Below are 23,900 nucleotides of genomic sequence, written 5' to 3'. Positions count from 1 at the left end.
AGCCATTTTAAGCGACGGCGAGTGTGTGCGAGTACATCTGAGGGCAACTTTGGCCCTAATGCATTGTGTGTATAGGTTGAACCATGAAATTCCAAGAGGATGAAGTGCATCGAAAATTGCCCAAGTTGAACTCCATGAGACGGAACTAACCGCGCCCAGACTAAGCGACAGGCCCCATCTGTCAAGTGGTAATGCCGCGGAGGGTTACAGCGCAACAGCGGTTGCATTAAACGGAAATCAGTGTGGGCACCAGAATTGATCTGCAAAGATTGTACCATTCTGACCATGCTGGGCGTCTCGGGCAACGGAGTTAGGGTAAGGGCATCTATTCGTATCATTCTATCAAATTAATCTGGCCTCGTGGCCATTTCCCACCCACTTACTGCACGAAATGGGGCTTTCTGTTTTTCCTGGAATTCCAGAGCATCGCGTACCGCGATAGACCTCGGGGGCTCCTCGGAAGATGCGGTAGGCTCCGGCCTAAAACTTCTTCCAATTAAGTTGATGCGCAGGTGTGGATGGGCGCGAGTCCGAGACGGACCGGTACAATTGCCGGATTTGGATTCCAGCGTGAGTGGTGATGGCTCCAAAAAGTCGAGCGCGCAGCGACAACTCAAGGCGAGAAAAATCGCGGGTTTAGCACGCGAGAAACGCGTGATTTCGCGTGTATTTATGGTTGAGTTCTGAAAAAAAAAGGGCAGTGTCAAGTAGGGAGGAAAATAAAAGCCTTGGAACCAATAAAGGACCAAAAGCGCCAGCAGCAAAGCCAACCTGAGCAAGAGACTACAGAGGAGAGACCCAGGCAGGGTTACATCAGGTCGGCCTCGGGCGGCCTCGGCTAATGTCGGCTGCTTCTGTAATAATACCGGCATCCCTGATGCTCACGACATTGGACCCTGAGCACACTGCCCGCGCTTCCATTTCCTTCCCCGACGCTCATAGGCGAGATGCCGCGCGGTCTAGGCCGCGGCCCCCGGTAAGTATTCTCATTATACTAAACTAGTACTACTATTCTCCGCTTGTATTTGCGCCCTTCAGCGCTATCGACATTCCCAACGCGTCGCATGCGGCGCCCACTGACGCGCTCCCCGCCATCATGGTCGGCGGGCATTATGGCATCCTGAGAAATTCTCAGGCCATCATCACCTAAGGCGGTTCGCCGCCCCCGACAATCGGCCCCGGCTTGACGTGATGCACGCGACTGACTGCCGTGAAAACATCAAATCATCAACAAGGTCACGCACCTTCCTTCTTGTCTTCACTCCTCCACCATCCCTCGTCGCGTCCGTCGTCTATCTCGGTATGTTGCTCTGCATATGCCTGCTCCTTTTACTCACTCCTCTCCTCAGTCTTTCCCCCTTCCAAACCACTCGATGCTGACTTCAAATTGGACGTCATTTGGGGCTGTCGACAATGAAGCCTCTCCTCTCCGGTGTGTACTGTCATGTTGCGCAGCTCATTGCGTTGACTCTGGCTTAGACTTTGAACGCGCGGCTTTTGGTCTGCCCCTCCTCAACGCGACTGCATTAGTCGAAGGCAAGCTTCTGCTGTTGTGTTGCCTTGGACTTGCGCTTACCCTTTCTTTAGTTTCCCAACGGTGGCCCCCGACTTCCCGCGCCATCAACTTTCTACTCCCTTCCGTGTGGCGACATGCTCTCGCCAGCCATTGGCTTGGCGGCAACGCTGTTGTTATCCGTTTGGCCACCAAACTTCTTGTGTTCACCCCCCGCCGTCTCCTCCCATCCTGATGTTGCAAGAGCGGCCAAACCTGTGCCCCGACGCGGAACCACTGCTGGTATGCCGTTTCTTTTGGTCATATCTGACAGCGCATTGATTTTCAAACTCAGATTCGTGGATTTCATCGGACTGAGAGGGGGAACCTCTGCTCGGACGCGGCATTGTTACTTGTAAGTCATTTTTGTTCGTTGGTATATGATACGATGCTAACCGCATACATAGCTTCGCTGCTCTCTTTGTGGACCGTAACCTTGCACATTGGAGCAACCTCTCCTTGTGTGTCACTGTCCTTGCTCGTGGACGAGCCCCACCAACAACAACGCCGGCTTGCGAACTCTTCCCAGAGGGTGTACCTCTGCTCGGAGGTCCTGTCCGGCTCAGCCTTGGTATCTTCATTGTCCCGGCGCGGGCAGTAGTGAGTCGTCACCTTTCTTCATGGTCGATGCTGATGACGGATTTAGATTCGTTGCCGCTTCCATTCTCGCAAGTCAGAGGGTGAACCTCTGCTCGCGCACTACTGGTATGTCGTCCCTCAATGGCATGCGACAAAGTATTAACCTACTCCTTCAGCTGTTGTTGTCTTCTGACCTCGGAACCCTGATAAGAGGGTGAACCTCTGCTCGGACCGGGATTTTTCTGGTAAGTTCTTTGTGCCATTGTGATGTGATGCAGTACTGATGTTTGGCTTAGCTGTTGTCGAGCGTGATGGTGCGCGGACAATTCTGCACGGAGGGGGAACCTCTGCTCGCGCGCACGACCGATTGATTTTGATGTGTCAGCGACGCTTACGTAAGCAGATTTGGCGGACATTCTGAGGCACAAAATGCTTATGTTTTTTAGATCGTTTGCGGCCGGAGGCCAAGACAGCCGCCAGGACTGTCAACCACTTTCGTCCGGCATAGTGCTCTGCCACTATTCACAACTCGGGACTGATCCACGCCGCTTTTCTTGTTGTAAGTTGTTTCTGTCGTCGGAATGTGATGCAGTACTGAAGTTTGGCTTAGCTGTTGTCGAGCGTGACACTGCACGGAGGGGGAACCTCTGCTCGCGCTTGTAAGTCATTGCTTCTCCTTGTCTATTCCATTGTGCTGACGCCAAGCTTAGATTTGTTGTTGCCTGTGATGCTTGCCTGCAGGGGCAACCTTTGCCGGTGCGGGGGAACCTATGCTGGTATGTTCTCATTTTGCTTTGCTGCGGCACATGTTATTGATCTTATATCCCAAGGCTCCATTTCGCTGCCTCAGCGCGGGATTTCGAGGCGATACTTGGCTGATTTCGACATGCAAACGATGATTACGTAAGCCGATTTTGGCCGACATTTTGACGCAAAAAAGCTCATTTTTCCCCAGATTTTTGCCGCCGGAGGCACAAAATAGCTGCCCGGACTCTCAACCGCACTCGTCTGCCACAGTGCCCTGCCACTGTGGCCTGGCCGGCCTCAGGATCATCCATAATCAGCCGGCCGAACGCGGCGCCGCCACCGGCATACGGCCATCTGATGCCATCATCACATTTTGATGGTATTTTGGTGAGCATTCTGGCGCTGCTTTTGCGTGATTCAAAGCTCATTTTTTCACAGGTCCGGGCCGCCGGAGGCGTCAGTAACGGGTGGCCTAGCAACGCTACATGGCCCATCGGTTCGATGGGCTTCCTGCTTCAAGTCCTTGTCTTCATATCATCTTATCATTAGGGTAAGTTTTGAAGCCAATCCTCATCTAGTCATAGCTGACTTTGCTATATAGGGAACGCGCTGCCCATTTTCCTGCGGGTCAACGGGTACATGGGGCCGACTTCTTATCAGGCGGCGCCTTCCCCTCGTCTTCTCCTGCTCGACCTTGATGTTTGTGCTCGGGAAGCGCTGCTGCTTCGGTTCCCTCCTGCCGACTTCTTGTTCCGGCGGCGCTTCCCCCGCGTCCTCTTACTTCTATTTTGAAGGTATTTTGGTGAGCATTCTGTTTTTACACGATTCAAAGCTCATTTTTTCGCAGGTCTGGGCCGCCGGAGGCCTGCATCGCGCCCTGGATATCACAGTTCTGTCCTATTCGGGTGTCGAGGGTCCGAGTTTGGCCGCCGACTCGGCCTTCAAGTCTTGGTCATATCATCTCAGCCTTTGGTTGCCGTTGTCGGTAAGTTTTGAAGCCAATACTCATGGAATCGCAGCTGACTTTGTCATGTAGGCCTTGAGTTGCGCTCGGGACGTGCGGTTGTTCCGGTTTTCTTTCCTCCTTGTCCTTGGTCACCGACTTCTTCTCGGGCGGCACCTTCCCCGCGTTATCGTCTTTCTCCCATCCCTGCTCCGAGTCACCGGCCACAGTCCCTGCCCCGGGCCGGACCGACTTGTGGTCATGCGGTGCCTCCCCTGTGACATGCTTGTGAGTACTCTCTGTCAATCCCTGCGCAATCATCACTGACTTTGCCTCGGAGGCCTTGTGACCGGCTTTCCTCCTTCTCCCAGGCGGTGCCTTCCCCGCATCCCTTGCCCTTTGCGCTCCGGAAGCGCTGCCGGTCCAGCTTCCCTCCCGCCGACTTCTTCTCGGGCCCCGCGTCCTCCTTCTTTGCGCCGACTTGCCGTTGCCATCGCGCGATTTGATGGTGCATTTTTGACCCCATTTTTCGGTCTACAAGGCTTATTTTTTCGAAGGTCCGGGCCGCCGGAGGCCAATGAACGGGTGGACTTGAAAGTTGCGTTGGGAGCGCGCTGCGGCTTCACATCGCGGGTGTGTATTTGCTTCCCTTATGCGGTTTAACAAGCTCATTTTTTTCTAGGTCCGAGCCAACGAACGCTGGACTTGCACAGTTTGCGACTGTGTGTTGTCTACACAATGTGGATGCGGAGATGGACTTGGGCTGGTTTTGATGGCATCGAACGCGTCGCGACGCGTCTTAAGTAGCGCGCCTGGATGTACCTCTTAAAATAGAATTCCATTGTTTTTGCACTACCAAACCCTGCCCGGAAAGCCCGAGAGTGACCCACTGCCTTGTCTGCCCAAACCATGCCCGAGACCGCCGTTAGACACGTCCAAATAGCCCTCAGAATCCATTTTTTCTCCCCGCAATCCTTAAGCACATGACTTTCTAGAGGTCCGTGCGCTGAAAAAAAAAGGTATATTAGAGTACGCTCTCGCTCGCGCGACTTGGCGAGCGAGCGCGACTTAGCGTTGGAGCGAGCCGTGCGGGGAGGGGTAACATGTTATATAAGCAGATTTAATCAATCAATCTGCGCGCATTGCGCTTTGTTACATACAAGTCTTTAAGACGTAAATTGAGTGATGGAACAGTATTCGCGGGCCTCCATCGAGACCGTTTTCCTGTGGGTAGCCTTCAGCCGACATTGCAGCAACTGTCCCGCGAATTACTTGCCGTCCACAAAACAGAGGCAGACGGCGAAAGCGGGGAGCCTGACACGGCGAACGAGTTCCAGAACTCGCGCATCGCTACGACTACCGCTTCGTTGGCGTTATCGTTGCCCGAGTCGTCTTCGAAGAAGGCGTTGAGCTCGTCGCCGTGGGAAGAGCCGAGGGTGGGGTTGTCCCAGCTACGCACGCATGTCAGTCATTAGCGATAGAAGCAGGTTCTGTCGCTTACTGGAACTGCCAGGAGGGCACACCAGACACGTTCAAGGCCCCGCCAACAGAGAGGGCACTGCATATGTAGCGCATCTCGCCATACATCTGCTGTCCTTGGAGGCTGAACGAGCCATTGTAGTCGGTCAAGGGATAGAATTGTGCGACCGCTGTGTCAAAAGACGAGCGGGACAAGTCGAGGTATTGCCCGGCAAGGAAGTTGTATACCGTCGTCTGTGTCGCATTGGGCATCGAAGTGTTTGCGAGGGGATCGTCCAGTTCGGCGGACCAATGATCACCCTCGTTGGTGTTGGAGCTAAGAAGACAGTCAGAGTCGTATTTACAAGGGCTTGCCAACCTCACCCAAAGATTCCGGGGACGCGGACGAAGTGACCGTTTTGAAATGCTTCGACAGGTCTTTCGCGCAGGAAAGAACCGTCGAAGATTGGTCCGATGGGAAATAAAGCCGACGTCAAGTTGGCCAAAAGTTTGCTTCCCGCAGTCGCGATCGTTTTTGTGGATGCTGAACGAAGACAGGCCATGATGGCTGGTCCGTTACCGCTCCCCGAACAGCCTCTGAGTAGTATGTATTGAGCCAAAGACAAGCAACAGAAGTTTTTCAAGTGAGACTTACGCAAAGCCCGCATATTGCATAAAAAGGTTCTCGATGTGCGGATCATTATAGCGGAAGAGCGACAGCATCGGTGGGCTGTCGGCAATAGCTTGACAAAAAAGTCCCTTGGAACGAGACGGTAACGACACGCGCCTGCGTTGGAAACGACGCCTGAACTGACTTCGCAATGAGCAACATAGCCAACAGCAAAAGGCCAACCCGCACCTTTGCCCAAGGGTGAAACCACGACCACAGCGACTTCAGGCCTAGGCCGTGGCCGCGGCTCCACCTATTCACGCCTATGACGAGTGCATCAGCGACTAAGCCCATGGCAACAACCAGCATACGCGCAACCCCGACAACTTGAAGACACCGCCGCACGACTCTGCACTGATGGTGAGCACAAGTCAAACGGGGGGACAAGACGAGCCCAGCAGCGGCGGCGGCAGCGTGGGACCATGGCCGGCGAGTCGGGTCCGTCACCCGGGCACGTGTTGCTGACCAACCACTCCGGGTCCCTTCCTCCGCCCCCAACCAGCCCGCCCGAAGCTGCCCTGACAGCTCGGGCCGCGTTCTCATGCAACGCCCGCCACCGACGCGGCTTCTTCGGGCAAGCTGGACCGGCGCTCGCTCGGCAGCACGACCTCCAAATCTATGTACTGCGGGCCGGAACTCTCACTACGCCATCCTGAACCCAAACAACAAGATGCCGGGGCGCCGCTAACGTCCGTCCTGCGCTCGCAACTCGCGGAATCAATCCTAACGAACGCGTTCGTCAGCGGCAATGTCACGAATGAGGAAATCCAGTACCAGCCCAAGGTCGGCACTGGCAATCGCGAACAGAACATCTGCGGTAACCTGCAAAAAAAAGTCAGCATGTGAATGCAAAGAGGTAGAGTATCAGAAAGGTACAGCTTGTTGACAACTGCTGTGCTGGCTGACTCCGTTGTTCAAGCGGCCTGCCCACGAAGATTAGTGAATGGGCCAAGGACAAGGGATAGTGCAACGGTAATACTTGTGTCTGGTGAGTCCCGGCTACTAACAGTCGCTCCGACGGCACATCCAAGCGCCATAGAAAACGCGTTGCCTGGCCGAATGCCTGCCGGATACCTGCAAAGCTCGTTCAGAAGCGGCCAAAACAGGACGAATCGACCGCAAACTCGGACTCGGGATGCATCGGGCACTGTTGCTCGCAAGGCTGGGCCTAAACGACCGGCTTTCAGCGCGAGCGATACTATGACTAACCCGGCATAGTCTCACCTGTACCAGCCGCGATTGCGCCGCTCAGCGCGGCCCCAAAGGCGCTGTCCTCGGCTTCTATCGCGGACGGCTCCGCCTGGCCGATTCCCAGCGAAAACCCTGCAAAAATCGGTCAGCAATAGCGACTTCAAGAGGATTCGTCGCAAACTGGGCATGAAGGACAATCTTGGGCGAAACAAGGTGTCCTGCTGGGCGGTAAGTGGCAATATTAGAAGCGAGAGAAGCTGGGACTGACCCCAGAAGTGTTTCGAATCGCCCGCAGCGAATGCGCTGTCTAGCGCGCCATCCTCGTCGCAAATCGCGAGGCCAAGCACTCTGCCCTCGACATCAATCGCTAAAGCATCGCCTGGCAGAATTTCAGCCACAGACCTGCAAAACTCGGTTAGCAAGAGCAAGGACACGATGGATGCTTTGCAAACTGGGCATGGGCAAGAGTCGTGGGCAAAACGAGGCGATCTGGGTGGTGGTAAGCAACGAGAGTGAGGAAAGCGAGACGGAGACTAACTTTAGTAGTATTTCGAATGACTGGGCGCGAAAGCGCCTGCGAACACAGCCTCAATCGCAAACCAAGCGCGTGGTCTTCGACGTCTATCGCCAAGGCATCGTCTGGTCGAATTCCAGCCATAGACCTGCAAAACTCGGTCAGCAAGAACGAAAACACGATGGGTACTTCGCAAACTGGGCATGGACAACATTCTTGGGCGAAATGAGGCGATCTGTGCGGTGGTAAGCAACGAGATTGAGGAAAGCGAGACGGGGACTGACCCCAGCAGCTTGACGAATAACCCGCCCCGATTGCACCGTCCCCAGCGACCTCGAGCGAAAATGCCGCCTCCAACGAGGCAAAAGGACTGTGAAGGACGGTGAGCGGTCCAGCGGGAGATGCAGAAGTAGAGGCCAAGCCTGCTGGGTTACCGACTGAAGACCGTCTTGTCATTGACTACGACTTCGTTGCGAACGACAAGGACACGGTCGATAACCAACCCGAGGTAACTGGAGATGATGGTCAGCGGGAAGGTGAAGCAGCATGAATGGTACGTGCTGCATAACGAAGGCTGGTCTAAAATTAATGGTCAGCAGGCAGGAAGGATACGGTAACGACACACTTGTGGTGGAACCCGACAACGACAACGCCTGGAAATGAAGTCAGCGAATGAAGATCAAGATGTTGGATAAATCGAAGACCCTCCGACGAGACAGCACAGTCAAGCCTGTGAACGATGGTCAGAGGGGAGGTGGAACGAAGGGATTAAGACTGGTCACGGTACGATATATTCAAAAAAGTCGGGCACAAGAACTGACTTCGGAATCAGCGATTAAGCCAATAGCAAAGAGACGACGCGCACCTTTGCCCGAGGGTGAAACTGCTCCGACGACAACGTCCACCAATCAAGGACTAAGGCGACTCTGTCAACGAGCAAGGCCACGACAACAACTAGCTTGCATACCTGCATTGCAACCCCGACAAGAGAAGGGACGGGCGATAATGTTGAAGACCAGAAGCGGTGGGTGACGAACTTGAAGAGCGGAATCCGCCTGTGCACGATGGTCAGCAGTATCCACCGCTGAACTTGAGGGAAGCCATAGCGCAAACGATGTCCTAGGCTTCATCGTCTGCGCTATGGCTTCTCTCAAGTTAGCGAGGGGAGGCAATGGTGAATAGGGAACAGAGAGATAGAGGAGACGACAGCCTGTACACGATGGTCAGCTCAATGACAACGATGACGAGAATGAGTGGAAAGTCAACCACACGTGATGATCGACCGGGTGGGCCGGAGGCGAGCTGGAAGCGAGCGAAGGGAGCGGACAACGAGCAGGGCGACAATTATGCTGAGGGAAAGTGTGAGGGAGGGAAAGAGTGGGGGAAGGGCAGATGGGGGGGAAAGGGAGAGAGTGGATTTGCGAAGATCGTGGAGGCTAACAAACTTATAGCGGGGGGCCAAAGAGCGGCTTCTCGGAGATGTCCCCACGTCATCGGGAGAAGAAGTATGTCCATCGAAGGCGGCGACAGGATCCACCTGTCAAGTGGACAAAGTGCGGCGGGTTGTTGGTTTGCGGAAATTGATGTGGTCAAATCGTACGATTGTGCACTTTTGAAGCCGCCTGAAAAGCCCAAAGCATCACATAAAATCTATTAATATCCGTTCCGCGCCTTAATCGGCCTTCGAAGCGGACTTTGCATAACTTACTTCAACAAATGCTGGTTTTATGTGTGTGTGTCCAATTAGATGGTATCCCGCGCCGCGATAAGCCTCGGACAGTTTTCGGCAGACGGAAGCAAAGTATATTTAAAACTTATCTGAAATATACCTATGCATCGGTAAGAAAGGCGCTGAGCCCGAAAGGTACCGGGCCAACTTCCCAATCGGGAATTGTCTGTGCGAAGTTCTCTGCAGAGGGACTGCTAGTGAGGCGAGTGACTTCCATACGAGTATGCGACGCATTGACCACATTCGAGGTCCTTTCCCAGGGAGAATTTCAAAAAAAAGATGAAAATGATACAGTGCAAAAGTCGGAGAGAGAGGTAGAACAGCTAGAGAGGAAACAGAAGGCAGGAGAGCACCAGTAGCGCTAGGAAGACTTGCTGGGGAAGTCGCTCGAGTGTACATATCGCCACCCTACGCCCGCCTGACACAAGCTTGTCCACTAACCTCACAACGTGCATGACTTCCCTTCTTTAACCGCACTACCCACGCCCACACCTCCATCCTTCCGCCGCCCGATTGCTCGCCGAGGCGCCACTCAACTAGCTTCCGAATTACTTGCAGCGCGGGCCGCCGGTGTCCGCCTTATCACCCCACGCCGCACCATGCCAGTGCCCGCAAGCTTCTCGACAGCTGCGATCATGTCGGGCAAGCTGGGACAGTGACGCAGACTTAGCACTCTAACTCCCTCCACACGTGCGCTCCGCCCTTGGACCGCAGCTTCGTTTGTTGACGTGACGATTTGACCGTCACATCAAATCCTGGTTGTCTTCACTCCACGACTACCTTTCCTTGCCGTTGCGGTGCTCAACGCGCCCATTAAAGTGCCGGTACGTCTGCAAGCTCGCTTGACTTCTTGCTTTCCCCTCACACCATCCCCCGAGCCATCCGTGTCTGGTGCGCTGAACTCTGAATGTCGCTGCAACATCCTGCACTGGAGCTTCAAGTTTCGGCTGCTTCAAGTTGCCCACCAACTTGAGCGCGGTGAGTCTGGCTGTTTGCTTGATCTTTTTCCTTCTCACATTGTCGTCAGCCAAATGCTTGACTCGCCTTCTGGAGAAACCGACAGCGCACTCACCATCACATGTCCACCTGAGCTGCCAATGCTGTGCCCGTGCCGACTCTCTCTAGACTCTCCCTGTGTGCTTACATTGCGCTCAAGGTATGGCCGCAGTACCTCTGCTTGACCTTGACTTAACAGCTTGCAGATTTTGTCCTTGTGTCGAGCGCAGAAGCCCCCCAGTACCCCCACTCCGCAGCTTCACTATCCACTATCAATTCCCGCCCTTATTTTGGTTCTTCTCGATGGAGGTATGGTCCGAATATCTCTGGTTTTGATTTCGACTCATGAAATTTCCAGATTTTCCGTTTGCTCGGCTGTCTCGTGCCGGTTTTGGAGCGGGCACCTCTGCGCGAAAACAGTCGGCCGACATGCCAGCCGCCGGCGGCAATATCTCTGTTGTTGTAGCGCTACCGCTGCCGCTGCCACCAACCATGGGTGTACTAGTATACGGTAAGTCTTCGTTACTCTTCTGGGGTTTGAAAGCTGACCTTGAGTTCTACTAGGCTAGTATTGTTGTGTGGGGGCCTGCACCTGCGTGAATGTACAGGAACCTCTGCTCGTAAGTTGTATCCATTCCTCATCCATGACACTGACCTTCGATAGGTTCTTTGTCTCGTTGTCATCGCCGGTGGAGCGGGAAACTATGGCGGTTGGGGGAACCTCTGCTCGGACCCGGAACTTATGTCAGTATGATCTTTTCTTCTGAGTCTCACGTCGTTGACCTTTGCTAGGCTTTCCTCTTGGATCCACCGCCGACTCCGAGCGGGAATCCATGCCGGCACGGAGAACGCTGGTCGGCAACCGCCGACGATGATGCTTCCGACTTCGCAGGCCGTGGTGGTGTGATGAACCTCTGCTCAGACGTGGAACTAATACTGGTATGCTGTTGTGCGTTTTGAATGTAACTTTGCTGACCCATGCCTTGGATAGGTCTTTTTTCGCATCTCAAGCTCCGGAGTCCGGACAGTCCGACGATTCCCGACCGGCGCGGGGGACCTTTGGCCGAACACTGATGGGGACGTTGCTGGTTGGTTTGGCGAGAAATCGGCAGTTTTGATTGAACTCACGAATCAATTGATGCTTACGTAAGCAGATTGCGGCGCATATTTTGACGTTCAAATGCTCATTTTTTGCTCCAGGTTTTGGTGGCCGGAGGCCCGACATTGCTCTCGGCCTCGATGTTCCCGGAGCCAAAGCTCTGTCTTTGGTGGCACTTCGGCCGCCATCACCCGCCCGCCCAAATATCGCATCAATCGGCGCATCAACACAACGTGCCATCGGTGCTGCTTTGCCATGTGGTCAACATGAAGCGATGGTGCCTTGCCTTGGCGCCGCCAGTCCTCGGCATACCCTGGCTGCAGCCGCGGCTGCTTCCGCTGCTGGTTCCCACCTGCAGCCTTCCACGGACCTTGCCGCGATTGATGGTGCATCACTACCTCTCATGTAAGCAGCGCTCATTTTGACCTTCACATGCTCATTTTTCCTCCAGGGTCTCCACGGCCGCAGGCCCACCATTGTTCCAGGCTTCAACCTTCCCGGAGCCAAAGCTCTGTCTTTGGCTGCCACGCCGCCATCACCGAACATCAGCCGCATCAGTCGGTGCATCACCGCCAATACCGACTGATGCCTCCCAGCCTTTGTTGATGGCACATCATTTCGGGTCAGTTTCCCTCCGTGTCTCCACTTTTGTCCTCTTGCTAACCCAATTTACAGCGCTAGCGACGGCTGCCGACGTCCGGATCATTGATATCATCAGATTTTGATGGTATTTTCAGGTGCATCCTTACCCCTTCTTTTTGTGATTCAAAGCTCATTTTTTCGCAGGTCCGGGCCGCCGGAGGCGAACGCCACCGCCTGGCTGTAAACGCACTCGGCACAGTGGATCCGCCACTGTTGCCGCTGGCCCTTGTAATAGGTTCATGTTCTTCTTGCCTTATACTTCCGCTTACATCTTTGTCTAGATCACCCGAACCGCGACCTGTGCCCGCGCCTTGCATCAGCTTGTTTCCCTCGGGACCCATGGGGAGTTGCGCTACCGGGCCATCATCTCTCCCAACTCATCGGGTCTGTCGCCGGCGCCGCGGCCAACCTCTCGTTCGCGGCACTATGGTCCCCGATTGCCAGTGACGGTACTGAGTACCCGTCATCTTTGCTTCTCAACTCTGCTAACATGTTCGTTTGTATAGCTGCACCTTTGGCTCGTGACTCACCCGCTGCACCGAAGTCTCTGTCATTTTCAAGTTGCCGCCCATGCCAAACTCTTCTGCGCGACGGCCTGACTGGCTATCAAGTCCGGGGCCTCCGGTCAAGTTCCCCCCCTGCACTGACTCCCGTCCTTGCGCGCGTCGGCTTCTATCCCGCCGCTGCATGTACTGGGACATTCCTGCCGGCAAGATTGACATGCTTCCGGGCACGGCCCGGCTGGTGCACGGCCAAATTCGCGCGGCTGCTATCAAGTCGGTCTCCGATCAATTTTCTCCCGCGCGGACATCACATCGCTTAGCCTGCCGTTTTGCGCGCGCCGTCAACCCTAAACCTTCGACATCACTCTCTCGTTGCCCGAGCTTAGGCCCGTGTCTTCCTTGGCCCACACCGCCGGACCTGCAGCACCCGAGGCGGATCTAGCCGGCCAGCGACATCGACATACGTAGTCAGTCGACACCCGCGGGATTTGCCACGATTTTGATGGTATTTGTAGGTGTGATTTAGGATGCCCCTTGCGCGATTCAAGGCTCGTTTTCGGGCCGCCGGAGGCCAACGCGCAGGTGGGCTTGCGAAGGGATTGGGTGTGTGTTGGCCACACGGCCGTCAGTGGGAACCGGACAGGACGGTGTACGGGTCATTGACGCGGCGCGCTGCCATTGGAAGGGGGAGTGAGGATGGAGGGACTTGCGTGGAGGGAGTCTGACGCGTGTTTGACGCGACGAGACGCGTCGCGACGCGTCGTTAATTAGCGTGTCTCATAAAAATACTGAATACATGGCTTTTACCCCTACCCGAGAAGCCCGAGACTGACTCTGCCTGAGACACCCATGAAATCCACCCAAACACGTCCCCAAACCCAAATTTTCGCCCGCTACTCGACGCACAAAAGTACTCACATGACGTTGTTTATGGGTCCGTGCGCAAGCCAACGAGGTATATTAGAATGGCCTTGGCCTCGCGCGACTTGGCGAGCGAGCGCGACTTAGCGTTGGAGCGAGGCGTGCGGGGAGGGGTAACATGTTATATAAGCAGATTTAATCAATCAATCTGCGCGCATTGCGCTTTGTTACATACAAGTCTTTAAGACGTAAATTGAGTGATTCAGATTGCAAGTTCTGTGCTCAGCGAGTGCCAAAACGCACATCGCGCAGCCAACTTTGGGTCGACCGGCTCCATAGCGACCTGCGAGGGATGGAACAGTATTCGCGGGCCTCCATCGACACCGTTTTCCTGTGGGTAGCCTTCAGCCGACATTGCAGCAACTGTCCCGCGAATTACTTGCCGTCCACAAAACAGAGGCAGACGGCGAAAGCGGGGAGCCTGACACGGCGAACGAGTTCCAGAACTCGCGCATCGCTACGACTACCGCTTCGTTGGCGTTATCGTTGCCCGAGTCGTCTTCGAAGAAGGCGTCGAGCTCGTCGCCGTGGGAAGAGCCGAGGGTGGGGTTGTCCCAGCTACGCACGCATGTCAGTCATTATCGATAGAAGCAGGTTCCGTCGCTTACTGGAACTGCCAGGAGGGCACACCGGACACGTTCAAGGCCCCGCCAACAGAGAGGGCACTGCATATGTAGCGCATCTCGCCATACATCTGCTGTCCTTGGAGGCTGAACGAGCCATTGTAGTCGGTCAAGGGATAGAATTGTGCGACCGCTGTGTCGAAAGACGAGCGGGACAAGTCGAGGTATTGCCCGGCAAGGAAGTTGTAGACCGTCGTTTGTGTCGCATTAGGCATCGAAGTGTTTGCGAGGGGATTGTCCAGTTCGGCGGACCAATGATCACCCTCATTGGTGTTGGAGCTAGAGATACATAGTCAGAGGCGAGTTTGCAAGGGCTTGCCAACCCCGCACCCAAAGATTCCGGGGACGCGGACGAAGTGGCCGTTTTGAAATGCTTCCACAGGTCTTTCGCGCAGGAAAGAACCGTCGAAGATTGGGCCGATGGGAAATAAAGCCGACGTCAAGTTGGCCAAAAGTTTGCTTCCCGCAGTCGCGATCGTTTTTGTCGATGCTGCACGAAGACAGGCCATGATGGCTGGTCCGTTACCGCTCCCCGAACAGCCTCTGAGTATGTATTGAGCCAAAGACAAGCAACAGAAGTTTTTTGAGACTTACGCAAAGCCCGCATATTGCATAAAAAGGTTCTCGATGTGCGGATCATTATAGCGGAAGAGCGACAGCATAGGTGGGCTGTCGGCAATAGCTTGACGAAAAAGTCCCTTGTCCTCCCCTCCCTCCGCTATCAGCTGTCGTGATTCTGAGCTTCTGGATTTGGCCAAAGAAATGCGCCTACGTGGTACACGACAGATGCGGCTCCAGCGCTTTGACCCCAGATCGTAACTTTTGTCGGGTCTCCGCCGAATTGAGCAATGTAGATCTGAACCCATTCTAAAGCCGCTCTCTGAACCCAGGTTCAGCAACTCGGGAAGGGCGACATGGATATCGCATACCTGGTCCAAGAGCCCGACATTCAGCTGTCCGCTTTGGTGAACTGGAGTCCCGGCTACAAGAATGAGTTTATTGTCATCGTTTGGCGAACACACAACTCACCAAGGAAGCCGAACTGGCCAAGGCGATATTCGAAAGTGACAAAGAGCATGGGCTGTTTGATGTGGGGCATGAAGAACTGCGCGGGAGCATCGCGAGTCCGACCGTTTTCGAATCCGCCGCCTAAGATAAGATTAGAGCGTGATTTCGACGAGCGTTCGGGGAATGTACCATGGAAAAAGACAAGGACAGGGAGGTTGCTGCCAAGGGTGGCGTTGATAGGTACATAGACCTTCGGGGGGCGGCGTTAGAATGATTATATGTTGAACAGGGGCGTACATTGCTGAACAAGCAGTCTTCGTCCGTTGTCGCGCCAGAGTTCGTCTGAGTGGTCCCGATACATGCGGAGCCAAGCTACAAATCGAGAGTGAGACGAGTTAGACGAGCACTGAACGAGCGTCACATACTGCAGTCGCGTCGACCTTCCCCAAATGTTTTGAAGGCGGCGAGACAGGTGCTCGCCAACGCAGTGCCCCAGTCGGCGGGTCTGCATAGCGCACGCCCAAGAATGATATAAGGCCCGTCGTCGTGTTCGTTACGCCTTTGAACGTCCCATCTAGAATGAAATCAGACACGAAACTACTCAAAGACGCGTACCTACAGTCCAAAGTGACAGTGGACAAAGTAGCAGCGTCGACCCCAAGGATACAAACCAGCAGGAGAATGCCGATGGCCACCATATAAGACTTGAAGCTGGACCTCACCCGCGACCATCGATGAATTGAGCCCCTTGGCTAAATATGCCCCTCACGCTCCCATGACCTAAATTTGGCTCTCCGGCGACGTTGAGGCTTGGGATGTGGTCACCTGGTGCTGCCCCGAATCTCCTTTCAGGCTTCCTCAAGCCCAGACAGCGTCAAAATGCTCGCGAGGCTTCGGGTATTTGCGCTGTCAGCAGCTAGGGTTGCCCCCCAAAGCGGTCGGGACTGAGATCGAGGGGGACGAGGCTCTGGGAAAGTTCAGCATCCGACGAGGCGGGGAACAGGATAACACAAACCCCGCGTGAACAGGCGTGGACGCCGGACCAGCGACTTTGACAGTACGGCGACTCGTTCCGACCAGCATAGACAGTCCAAAAGAAACCGTTATCCGAGTTGCTGTCTGCTTCAACGAAGGCCAACCGCGACGGAACCCGCATCAGCCGATTCGCCATTAGAGTCAAGCCATTCTTGCGAGAAAAGGAGTGCTGTCTCGCTTGTTATGTGCTTTCGTGGGTTTGCGGGTCAACAACTTCAGGCTGCGTGTGCGTCGTGTGCACGGCTTCGACTGTCGGGACAAGTTTTCATCGCTTATGTCATGCGATCACGCGCTGACAAACCTGCTTCAGGCCAATTCCTTCGCAAGATGGTCCTATTAAAAATCGCTGACGAGGCGACAGGAGGAATAATGCTCTCGGGAGTAAGCACAAGAAGCAGCTCGTGGTACGGTAGAGCTCCAATACTTAAGGGGACAGGAACTTACAAAAAGTCAGATTCAGTCCTTCAAGGCTTCTCTCTTCCCATGAGCGAATAGTCTGGGTATTTCGACAACAGACGACCATGAGCCATGCTATTTCGTGGCCGTCATATTCCGGAAGCTAAATGGCGCGTTTCTTTGTCTGTCTTTTCACAAGTTAAGATTACAAGTCGTTGACCTACTAGTAGAGCTTAACTGTTAACAGCACTCCCAGGAACTGTGGCAACACGTCGGTCATAGCCCACTCGAGAGGACATCAAACGACTCCAATCACTTCCCTGGCTCTGCGATTCGTTCTGAAAGGGCTCCTTCATGGTCATTGACACGTTATAACTTATCGTTGACCCCGGCTAGTCACTCTGATAGTCCAATAACATCGGACGTATGAACCTCCGCGAAGACAAGTCTATGCTCCTAATAGCACTAGCTCTGCATCGAAGAACATGACTGACAAATCGACGCTGCCTCGGCGGCAGCCTCGCTCGAGAGTCGACCATCTTCAAGTTCAAGAACACTCGTTGCGCTATCCTGAATGCCGCAGCGATTAGAGCAAGTTATTCTTCATCCAATCAACCTCGCTCTCAGTATTAGTAGCACTGGCGGGTAACCATCTGCTCAAGAATTGTCCCAAGCCATCCTTGATGTCTGACGAGTATGGGTCAGACACAGTCTATGATACTTGTCCAGGGTTGTTATACAGATACATTTCAATTCCAGTATTGACTTCTTCCAATTCCTTCCTTCAGTTGTTCAGAGTACGACGCACTTGCAGCTGCAAGTGAATCCTGGGTCATCGTCTCCGCCATTGTTATTGAATCCTCGCGAGGCCAAATCTGCGCCACCGCCACCTCCCCGCCCAGACGCCAGTTGCTACGGTGTGTATCAGTCAAAATTGCAGCGGATGGATAGTTGGATAGGGATGATTCGTGCTGAATTGGGCAAAGATGGTTACGCACCTTCTCTTTGTTGTACAGCCTGATTTCACGGACAAGATTGATGAATGCCTCGTCGACGTTGATTCGCTGTTTAGCAGAGGTTTCAATGAACGTGCAGCGAAGATTCCGCGCCAAATTGCGGCCCTCTGCCAAACCAAAGGACATCAGTCTCGCCAAAAAAACCAGTTATGACCACATACCGCTGGTGCTAACTTGCCGCTCGAACTCCAAATCACATTTGCTCCCAACGATGATCACCGAGGAGAAGACGTCGACGTTCTTGACCCGAAGAATCTGTTCGTAGAACGAGGGCACCTCTTCAAACGAGTTGCGGTCGTTGATGGAGTAAACAATCAGGAAGCCCTCGCCGTGAATCATGTACTGCTCTCGCATAGCCCTGGTAGTGGCTCGTCAATAGCCAGCTATTTATGGTGTTGCGCCACGCACCGATACTCCTCCTGGCCAGCGGTATCGAGAATCTCGAGCAGCGCGACCTCCTCGTCAATGACACACTGCTTTCGAAAGAAGTCTGGCAGTCATGAGCGACGACAGACGCGTTTGAGATGGGGTAGGAAAGACCTTCTATCGTCGGCTGGTAGTCCTCCTCGTCATAGCGGTCTTTTCAGCAAGTTAGGCGAGGATTCAACGAAAGCCACACGACACACTTTGGATGAATCTGACGGTCAAAGCAGATTTGCCAACGCCTAAGGGAAGAGGTCAGCCTACAGCGCGACCGTGACATTCAGTGGAATACGCACCACCTCCGCCCACGACGACCAACTTGTACTCTCGGAGGAAGTTTGCGAGGCTCATGAGGGGGGAAAGTCAAGCGGGGTCGACACAGAGGAGACAATGGAGAGGAGATAAAGCAAGGACGCGTTTGATGAAGGGCTCAGATGTACCAATCGGCAAGAGCTGTATTGCTTCCGTAATCATTGGCGTATATTGAAAAGCGGTGTTTTGACTCTGTTCCTCGAACCGGAAGGCACCGACAGCTTCTAGGGCTTCTTGCGGATTCGGACTGAGTCGATTGAGGAGCCAAGAGGTCAATCAGGCAGGAGGGCTGTCATCAAGGGTGCACCGCGTGCTACACCACGGTGGCAGCCTACAGCTCTCTCCACCTTGACAAGACGTGTCTAGTATCGTATACTTAGCTCGAGCATCCAAACCAAGTGGTTGAGTGGGGGAGAATGGGAAAGAGTCCGATGGACAGATGGCGATCGGAAATTTTGTTCCACCCAATTCAGATAAATGTCCTCGTCACAGTCGTACACAGTCGTACACACAGTCCCTAACTCGAAGACAAGTTGAGGAAGAATGGTGACTGGCAGCTTGACTCCCTCTCGAAAATAACAATCCAGAAAGTGCCATTGAAATGCATGCAACGTGAAGCAACAGGCTAATACCGACAACTTCGAGCAGCCAGCGTTCGTACTCATGCACATTCAAGTTCCCTGCCTGTGGAGTATGTTCGCAACCGATCCAAATACGAGGAAGAAAAGCCTACGATGAGGCCGTTTGGGGCTCCTGGGAGTTGGCAGGAATGGGCCCTTCCGATCCCACAGAGGCAGCGGGCCGTTCAGCTGTCGGGAATTTGCAGTCGTGAAGCAAAGTTATAGGGATCCTAGTAGAAGACGAGCGTCCGAATGAACCTCCGCTTGCGAGACCGTAGAAATCGGTGGTCGGGTGATCTATAGAGACGCAGGTAAATGTTAGGACAATCTAAAAGGGTAATGGTCACGTACCTATGCGCTGACCGAAGGGGTAGTTACTCTGCTTACTTTGCATCGACATCGCGGTCCAGAGGGGAGGGGTAAAATATGCCAGAGAGATTGTGTGACCTTTTTTGCGGTCTTTATACTTACAACGCCGCTAAATACACGGCCCATGGACACACAGTAATATATAAGATGCGGCAATAGCTGATATGACACGTCAGATGAACTGGAATCGTCAGAATGAGCACCGACTTACCCTTTACATCGAGGATTATGCTGCCACGGAGGCCTGGTGAGCATAAAGCTTTGAAAGCCACCACCAGGGCCACAAGCCACGAGATACGAATTGAGTCCAGTCAGGCGACGTCATTCCTTGTCTTCTTGAAGTTCTTCGAGATGGTTCTGGCGCTGATCATCGCAGCCTTGCCTGGAATGGGACGAAGGCTGTTGAGTGACGGTAAGTGGGAGAGTGATGCAGAGCACGTGCTGCTTACATCACAGCGTCCAGTTGAATCGGAGACTCAATCGCAAGTTTGTCTCTTCCCGTCATGCCGCCGAAGTTCAAGTTGGCACGGGCCCGTGACTTGAAGCGATTCCGGACGATCCATCCCACAAGAACACAATCGATGCCGCACTGCGCTACGCAGCCCGGGCTTACAGCGCGATTGAAGGAGCTTCGTGTCGCTCAGGATGAGCTGGAGGTCGACTATCCGTATATTCTCCGTCGCAGTCATAACGGTGCTTTTCGAATTCCTTACTATGAGATTTACGGTGCAGGACCGCCGACAGCGTCCCTTTTAGGCGTCAACCCCGGCGATGTTTATGTTGACACAAACCAACAGTTCACGCTCTATGGCTATACAAAAGGTGGTTGGCAGCGGTGGCGTCTTGAGCTTGAGTTAAGTAAAGAGCTCGAGCTCTTCCCACTCGTCGATGACGTGGTGGGTCCTTGTTCTGTCCAGTTTTCTCCGGTTCTTTGGCATCCTTTCGCTCCTTCCTACTCTTTGGGGGTCGATCGATACGAACACTGCGCTCGCTGGATTCGAATCGCAGATCTATCGAGGTTCTCATATGACTTTACATTCAAGGAGGTAGTGCCAACAGCCAAACTACGAAATCTAGAAATTCGGGTCCTTAAAGAGGTCAAGTGTCGAGCAGAAAGTACCCTCAATTACCGGATCCCCGCAGTCTCCTGGCCCTCAAAAGAGGTTAGACATCGTCTTTGCTGGTTAACCCCAGTAATGCAGTTTCTTTAGGTTCAGTCCGACCAGTTCTTCAACCAGGAATGCGCTTCGAATACTTTTAGCGGCTTCAAACAACCAATGGACACCACTGACCAGATGTCGCCTCTCTGTCAACGCGAAACCTGGCCTACTCCTTCGTTTGGGACGATCACCGAGCTGAAGACCCAAAACCAGTACTGTCCTGCTCCGGGGCCCATGGCAGTCGTCAAAAAGTCATTCCGGACCAAATTCCTCCCCGCGTCATACCCACATCCAGTCCAAGCGACACGAGCTCCAGGACCTCGTTCTCCAACCGCCAATGAATCGGAATTTGCGCATTTGTCGTACGAAATAGCTTATCATGAGTTCTATGGCATCAGCGACCCAGAAACAGAGTTGTGTTGGTCGCAAGACGAGGCGCCGCAACATGGAGACATATACCTTGACTGCAGGGCGGGGGAGTACAAGTTGTACGCTTATATTCCGTGTGGAGAGCCGATGCAAGGGAAGTGGCGGCGCTGGGCGGACAGTGGACACGCCTTCCCCAATCTTCGCTGGTCAGACGACACAGAGGGCTCCGTGATCTTGCATCCGGATCTGGAGGGGTACGCATTATGGGTAACACTAGAGCATGGAATTGGCTGGTATCGTGATGTAGCTGTGGTGCTGAGGCTGGGTAGAGAGGAAGCGATTCGAATTGGCATTATTTCAGCAAGCAGAGGACCCAGAGTCAAAACAGAGGGAGAGCGCTACAAAGATGCAGGGAGGATACTAGAATACGTTGTTGCAGGTTCGATTGCTATGGCAGACTAAGTGGATGGGAGTCAATCCAGAATTTTGCGAATATTCCTGTCTGAAGCGTGATGGTCACAGCGGTGTCACATCTCAAATTTTCGTCACTTTTCGTCGTCAGCGCTCACTCTGCTGTAGCCAATTCTCAAACTTCTACGCTGAGTCAGACTAGGTAACTCTTGCTCAAGTCTCCCCGTTCTTCTACTTACCATTTTCGCAATGATAGATGGATATAACACAGCAATCTGTCCGTGGTCATGCGCCTTATGCCTGGCTTTCCCCCAGTCCATTCGATCGTGAATGAGCAGTACTGCGCTCATCCTTCGCCCTACTCAGACGCTCGCCCGTCAGAATAACCGCGCTCAATCACCGGCACACAAACTTTATCCCGGGCGGACGCTGAATGAGTTCTACGACTCGCTTGGCTCAGTTGCAGAAAAGACGGCCAACAGGGCGGCCCACAGTTTCGGATTGGGTCCATTGGCTGTGGCAGGAAGGATAACGCGGTACTTCGACACCGGAGGGGAGCATGAACGGGAGCGCAAAATTTATACCCTTCACCACAGCCAGGCCTGTGTCGGAAAGCTCAAGAGGGACTGCTCCAAGCTGTTATATTATGCCTCCCCGTGAGTCTCATACAAACTCTTTGGCCCCATCTCTCAACGACAGCTGCAGGACGCACTCAGCGGACACGCAAATGGATGCCTTCAATTGCATCATCGATTTCACGACCCGTTACCCGGGTTTGCGTCATTTCTTCCTGGAGTCACGGTCAATCCGCACTCTAGTCAAGCAACCTGTCTCGCTAGATGGGCTCCGTGCACTTTGGAAGCCGCAGTATCATGGTCATGACAACGGAGACGAACTCGACTTTTTTGTGGGTTTCGCAAGCGCGTGCCTTGTCGACAGCGACATTACATCTCTTGTGGAGGCGAACCTAGTGGAAAATGCTCGTGTTGAAGGTTATCACGGTGGATTGACGGTTGTCGAGAAATTGCTCGTCGCTTTTGAGTTGCAGTATGTGGCCTCTCTCATCTCGAATTCTTTTCTTACCTCCATCGATAGCACCCCTACCGAATCAAACGCGTTCTTACCCCTTCGCTATATCGGCGGTATTCTGGAACTTCCCTCCTTTTGGTTACAGTCTGGACAACTCTTCGACACAGTCCTGCGAAAGATTGCACATGCTATGTCTCAAATCTTGCGAGACCTTGACGTCGAGCAAGCCTCCGATAATACCACCGAACTTGTCTTTGCGGACCTTGATGGCCTCGACATTGTTTTGTCCGCTTTCTTATCTGGAATCCATGGTTTCATCATTCGCTGCAACATCCTGGGCATCCTCCAAGACCAGGAGTGGTTCCAAGACACATTCCAGCTCGTTTCGCTTCTCCGATAGTACGTGGTTTTTCCTGCCTATTGCAACGAAGGTAGCTGATGCATATCGAAAGTCCGAGAGCCGAAGCGTTCTTGCCTAGTGCATATGTGTGGGCAAACAGCAGTCGCTTTCAACGTTGGTTCTCGACTCCGTATCAAGTTCGCGCGTTTGCGGCTGCGACTTTCATTCAGTAAGTAGATTGCTCTTGTCGACTTTATAGGCATTGACTAAGGCTAGGACTAGTACTGAGGCGACAGATTGTACTATTCCTCACGCTTCAATTGGTGCTACCACCAATGATGCATCCTGTCTATCGGATAGGCAGGACCAGGAGACTCTGCCCACATTGGATTCATTCCATGAATCGCCCAACTCCACAACGCCGAGAAGGAGGACATTTCACATCCTGCGGATGCTCAAATTCGTCCAACGTCTTTCGTTTCTACGTTCTAGGAGGGCAAAGGGCCACCCAAAGGAGAAAGAACCCGACAACGAGCTTGAACAAGCCCCCGATCCCAGTCCCTTTCCCGAAGTTCCATCGCCTCCCGTTCCAGCATCTAACACCCCAACACATTCACTGCCGCGACCACCAGAAAATCATATCGCGCCTTCTCCTCTCTCTGTCACGGATACGAATCCAGTGGGGCGCTTCCATGAATATACGCAGAAGACCAACCAGACGGTGGGCTGGGAATACTCTATCGAGATGTCCTCGGACGAGAAGGGCGCTGTCACGACATGGACAGTGACTTTGCTGTTGGATGGGAATGTGGTGGGCTCCGGAGTTGGGCGGTCGAAGAAGGCGGGCAGGAGGGCGGCAGCTGAGAAGGCGTTGGGTATGCTCGTGGGGGAGATGGGAGAAAGGGAAGGAGTTGCTGCAAATAAGCTGAATTGAAGCTCGCTTATGGATCCCCATACTCTATGTCGACCACCTACGGTGACCTACCTTCCCGTCGCGCCTTGGGAGGCGTCGGCGACGACTCGGCGCGAGGGATGGGACGATCGGGTGAGATGTAGGGCGTTCCCTTGTACCTGGCCTCTTCACTCGCTGCTTGGTAATGATTATGTGTAGACGATTGTTTGAGATCCTCATCCATATTCAAGACACACACACGAATCACCATCCACATCGCACACCCTTGTTGGGCAAGTATGTACCTGAACCTTACATTGGCAATTGCAGTCCGAGCACGTCATCAACTCCAA

The 23,900-nt window shown here is 53.7% G+C and overlaps 5 protein-coding genes across 5 annotated transcripts; 2 read left to right on the top strand and 3 right to left on the bottom strand.

Moving 5' to 3' along the window:
- Window positions 1-5,058: 5,058 nt before the first annotated feature.
- MIND_00657100 (Carboxylic ester hydrolase) lies at window positions 5,059-5,842 on the bottom strand (the record flags this gene model as incomplete). Its single annotated transcript, XM_037363298.1, has 3 exons — window positions 5,059-5,272; window positions 5,323-5,616; window positions 5,664-5,842. 3 exons carry the CDS (start codon window positions 5,840-5,842, stop codon window positions 5,059-5,061), a joined length of 687 nt encoding a protein of 228 aa, XP_037218942.1.
- A 7,904-nt stretch (window positions 5,843-13,746) lies between these two features.
- Window positions 13,747-15,873, bottom strand: MIND_00657000 (Carboxylic ester hydrolase; the record flags this gene model as incomplete). Its single annotated transcript, XM_037363297.1, has 12 exons — window positions 13,747-13,886; window positions 13,924-14,102; window positions 14,153-14,446; window positions 14,498-14,710; window positions 14,762-14,892; window positions 14,940-15,047; window positions 15,097-15,149; window positions 15,197-15,316; window positions 15,365-15,425; window positions 15,473-15,547; window positions 15,601-15,749; window positions 15,795-15,873. 12 exons carry the CDS (start codon window positions 15,871-15,873, stop codon window positions 13,747-13,749), a joined length of 1,602 nt encoding a protein of 533 aa, XP_037218941.1.
- Window positions 15,874-17,355: 1,482 nt separating this feature from the next.
- Window positions 17,356-18,396, bottom strand: MIND_00656900 (uncharacterized protein; the record flags this gene model as incomplete). Its single annotated transcript, XM_037363296.1, has 6 exons — window positions 17,356-17,729; window positions 17,784-17,980; window positions 18,031-18,112; window positions 18,163-18,201; window positions 18,249-18,287; window positions 18,342-18,396. The coding sequence occupies 6 exons, from the start codon at window positions 18,394-18,396 to the stop codon at window positions 17,356-17,358; spliced, it is 786 nt and encodes a 261-aa protein (XP_037218940.1).
- A 1,453-nt stretch (window positions 18,397-19,849) lies between these two features.
- Window positions 19,850-21,337, top strand: MIND_00656800 (uncharacterized protein; the record flags this gene model as incomplete). The annotated part of the gene is made up of 2 exons (XM_037363295.1): window positions 19,850-20,509; window positions 20,558-21,337. The coding sequence occupies 2 exons, from the start codon at window positions 19,850-19,852 to the stop codon at window positions 21,335-21,337; spliced, it is 1,440 nt and encodes a 479-aa protein (XP_037218939.1).
- Window positions 21,338-21,616: 279 nt separating this feature from the next.
- MIND_00656700 (uncharacterized protein) lies at window positions 21,617-23,589 on the top strand (the record flags this gene model as incomplete). Its single annotated transcript, XM_037363294.1, has 5 exons — window positions 21,617-21,942; window positions 21,992-22,333; window positions 22,382-22,714; window positions 22,768-22,884; window positions 22,932-23,589. The coding sequence occupies 5 exons, from the start codon at window positions 21,617-21,619 to the stop codon at window positions 23,587-23,589; spliced, it is 1,776 nt and encodes a 591-aa protein (XP_037218938.1).
- Window positions 23,590-23,900: the final 311 nt, after the last annotated feature.

The sequence above is a fragment of the Mycena indigotica genome, assembly GCF_014461135.1.
Source record: "Mycena indigotica strain 171206Taipei chromosome Unknown Mind.scaff0006, whole genome shotgun sequence".
NCBI classification, from domain to species: Eukaryota; Fungi; Basidiomycota; class Agaricomycetes; order Agaricales; family Mycenaceae; genus Mycena; species Mycena indigotica.
Note: the sequence above shows the minus strand (reverse complement) of the source record. Positions and strands in the feature narration are given on the sequence as shown.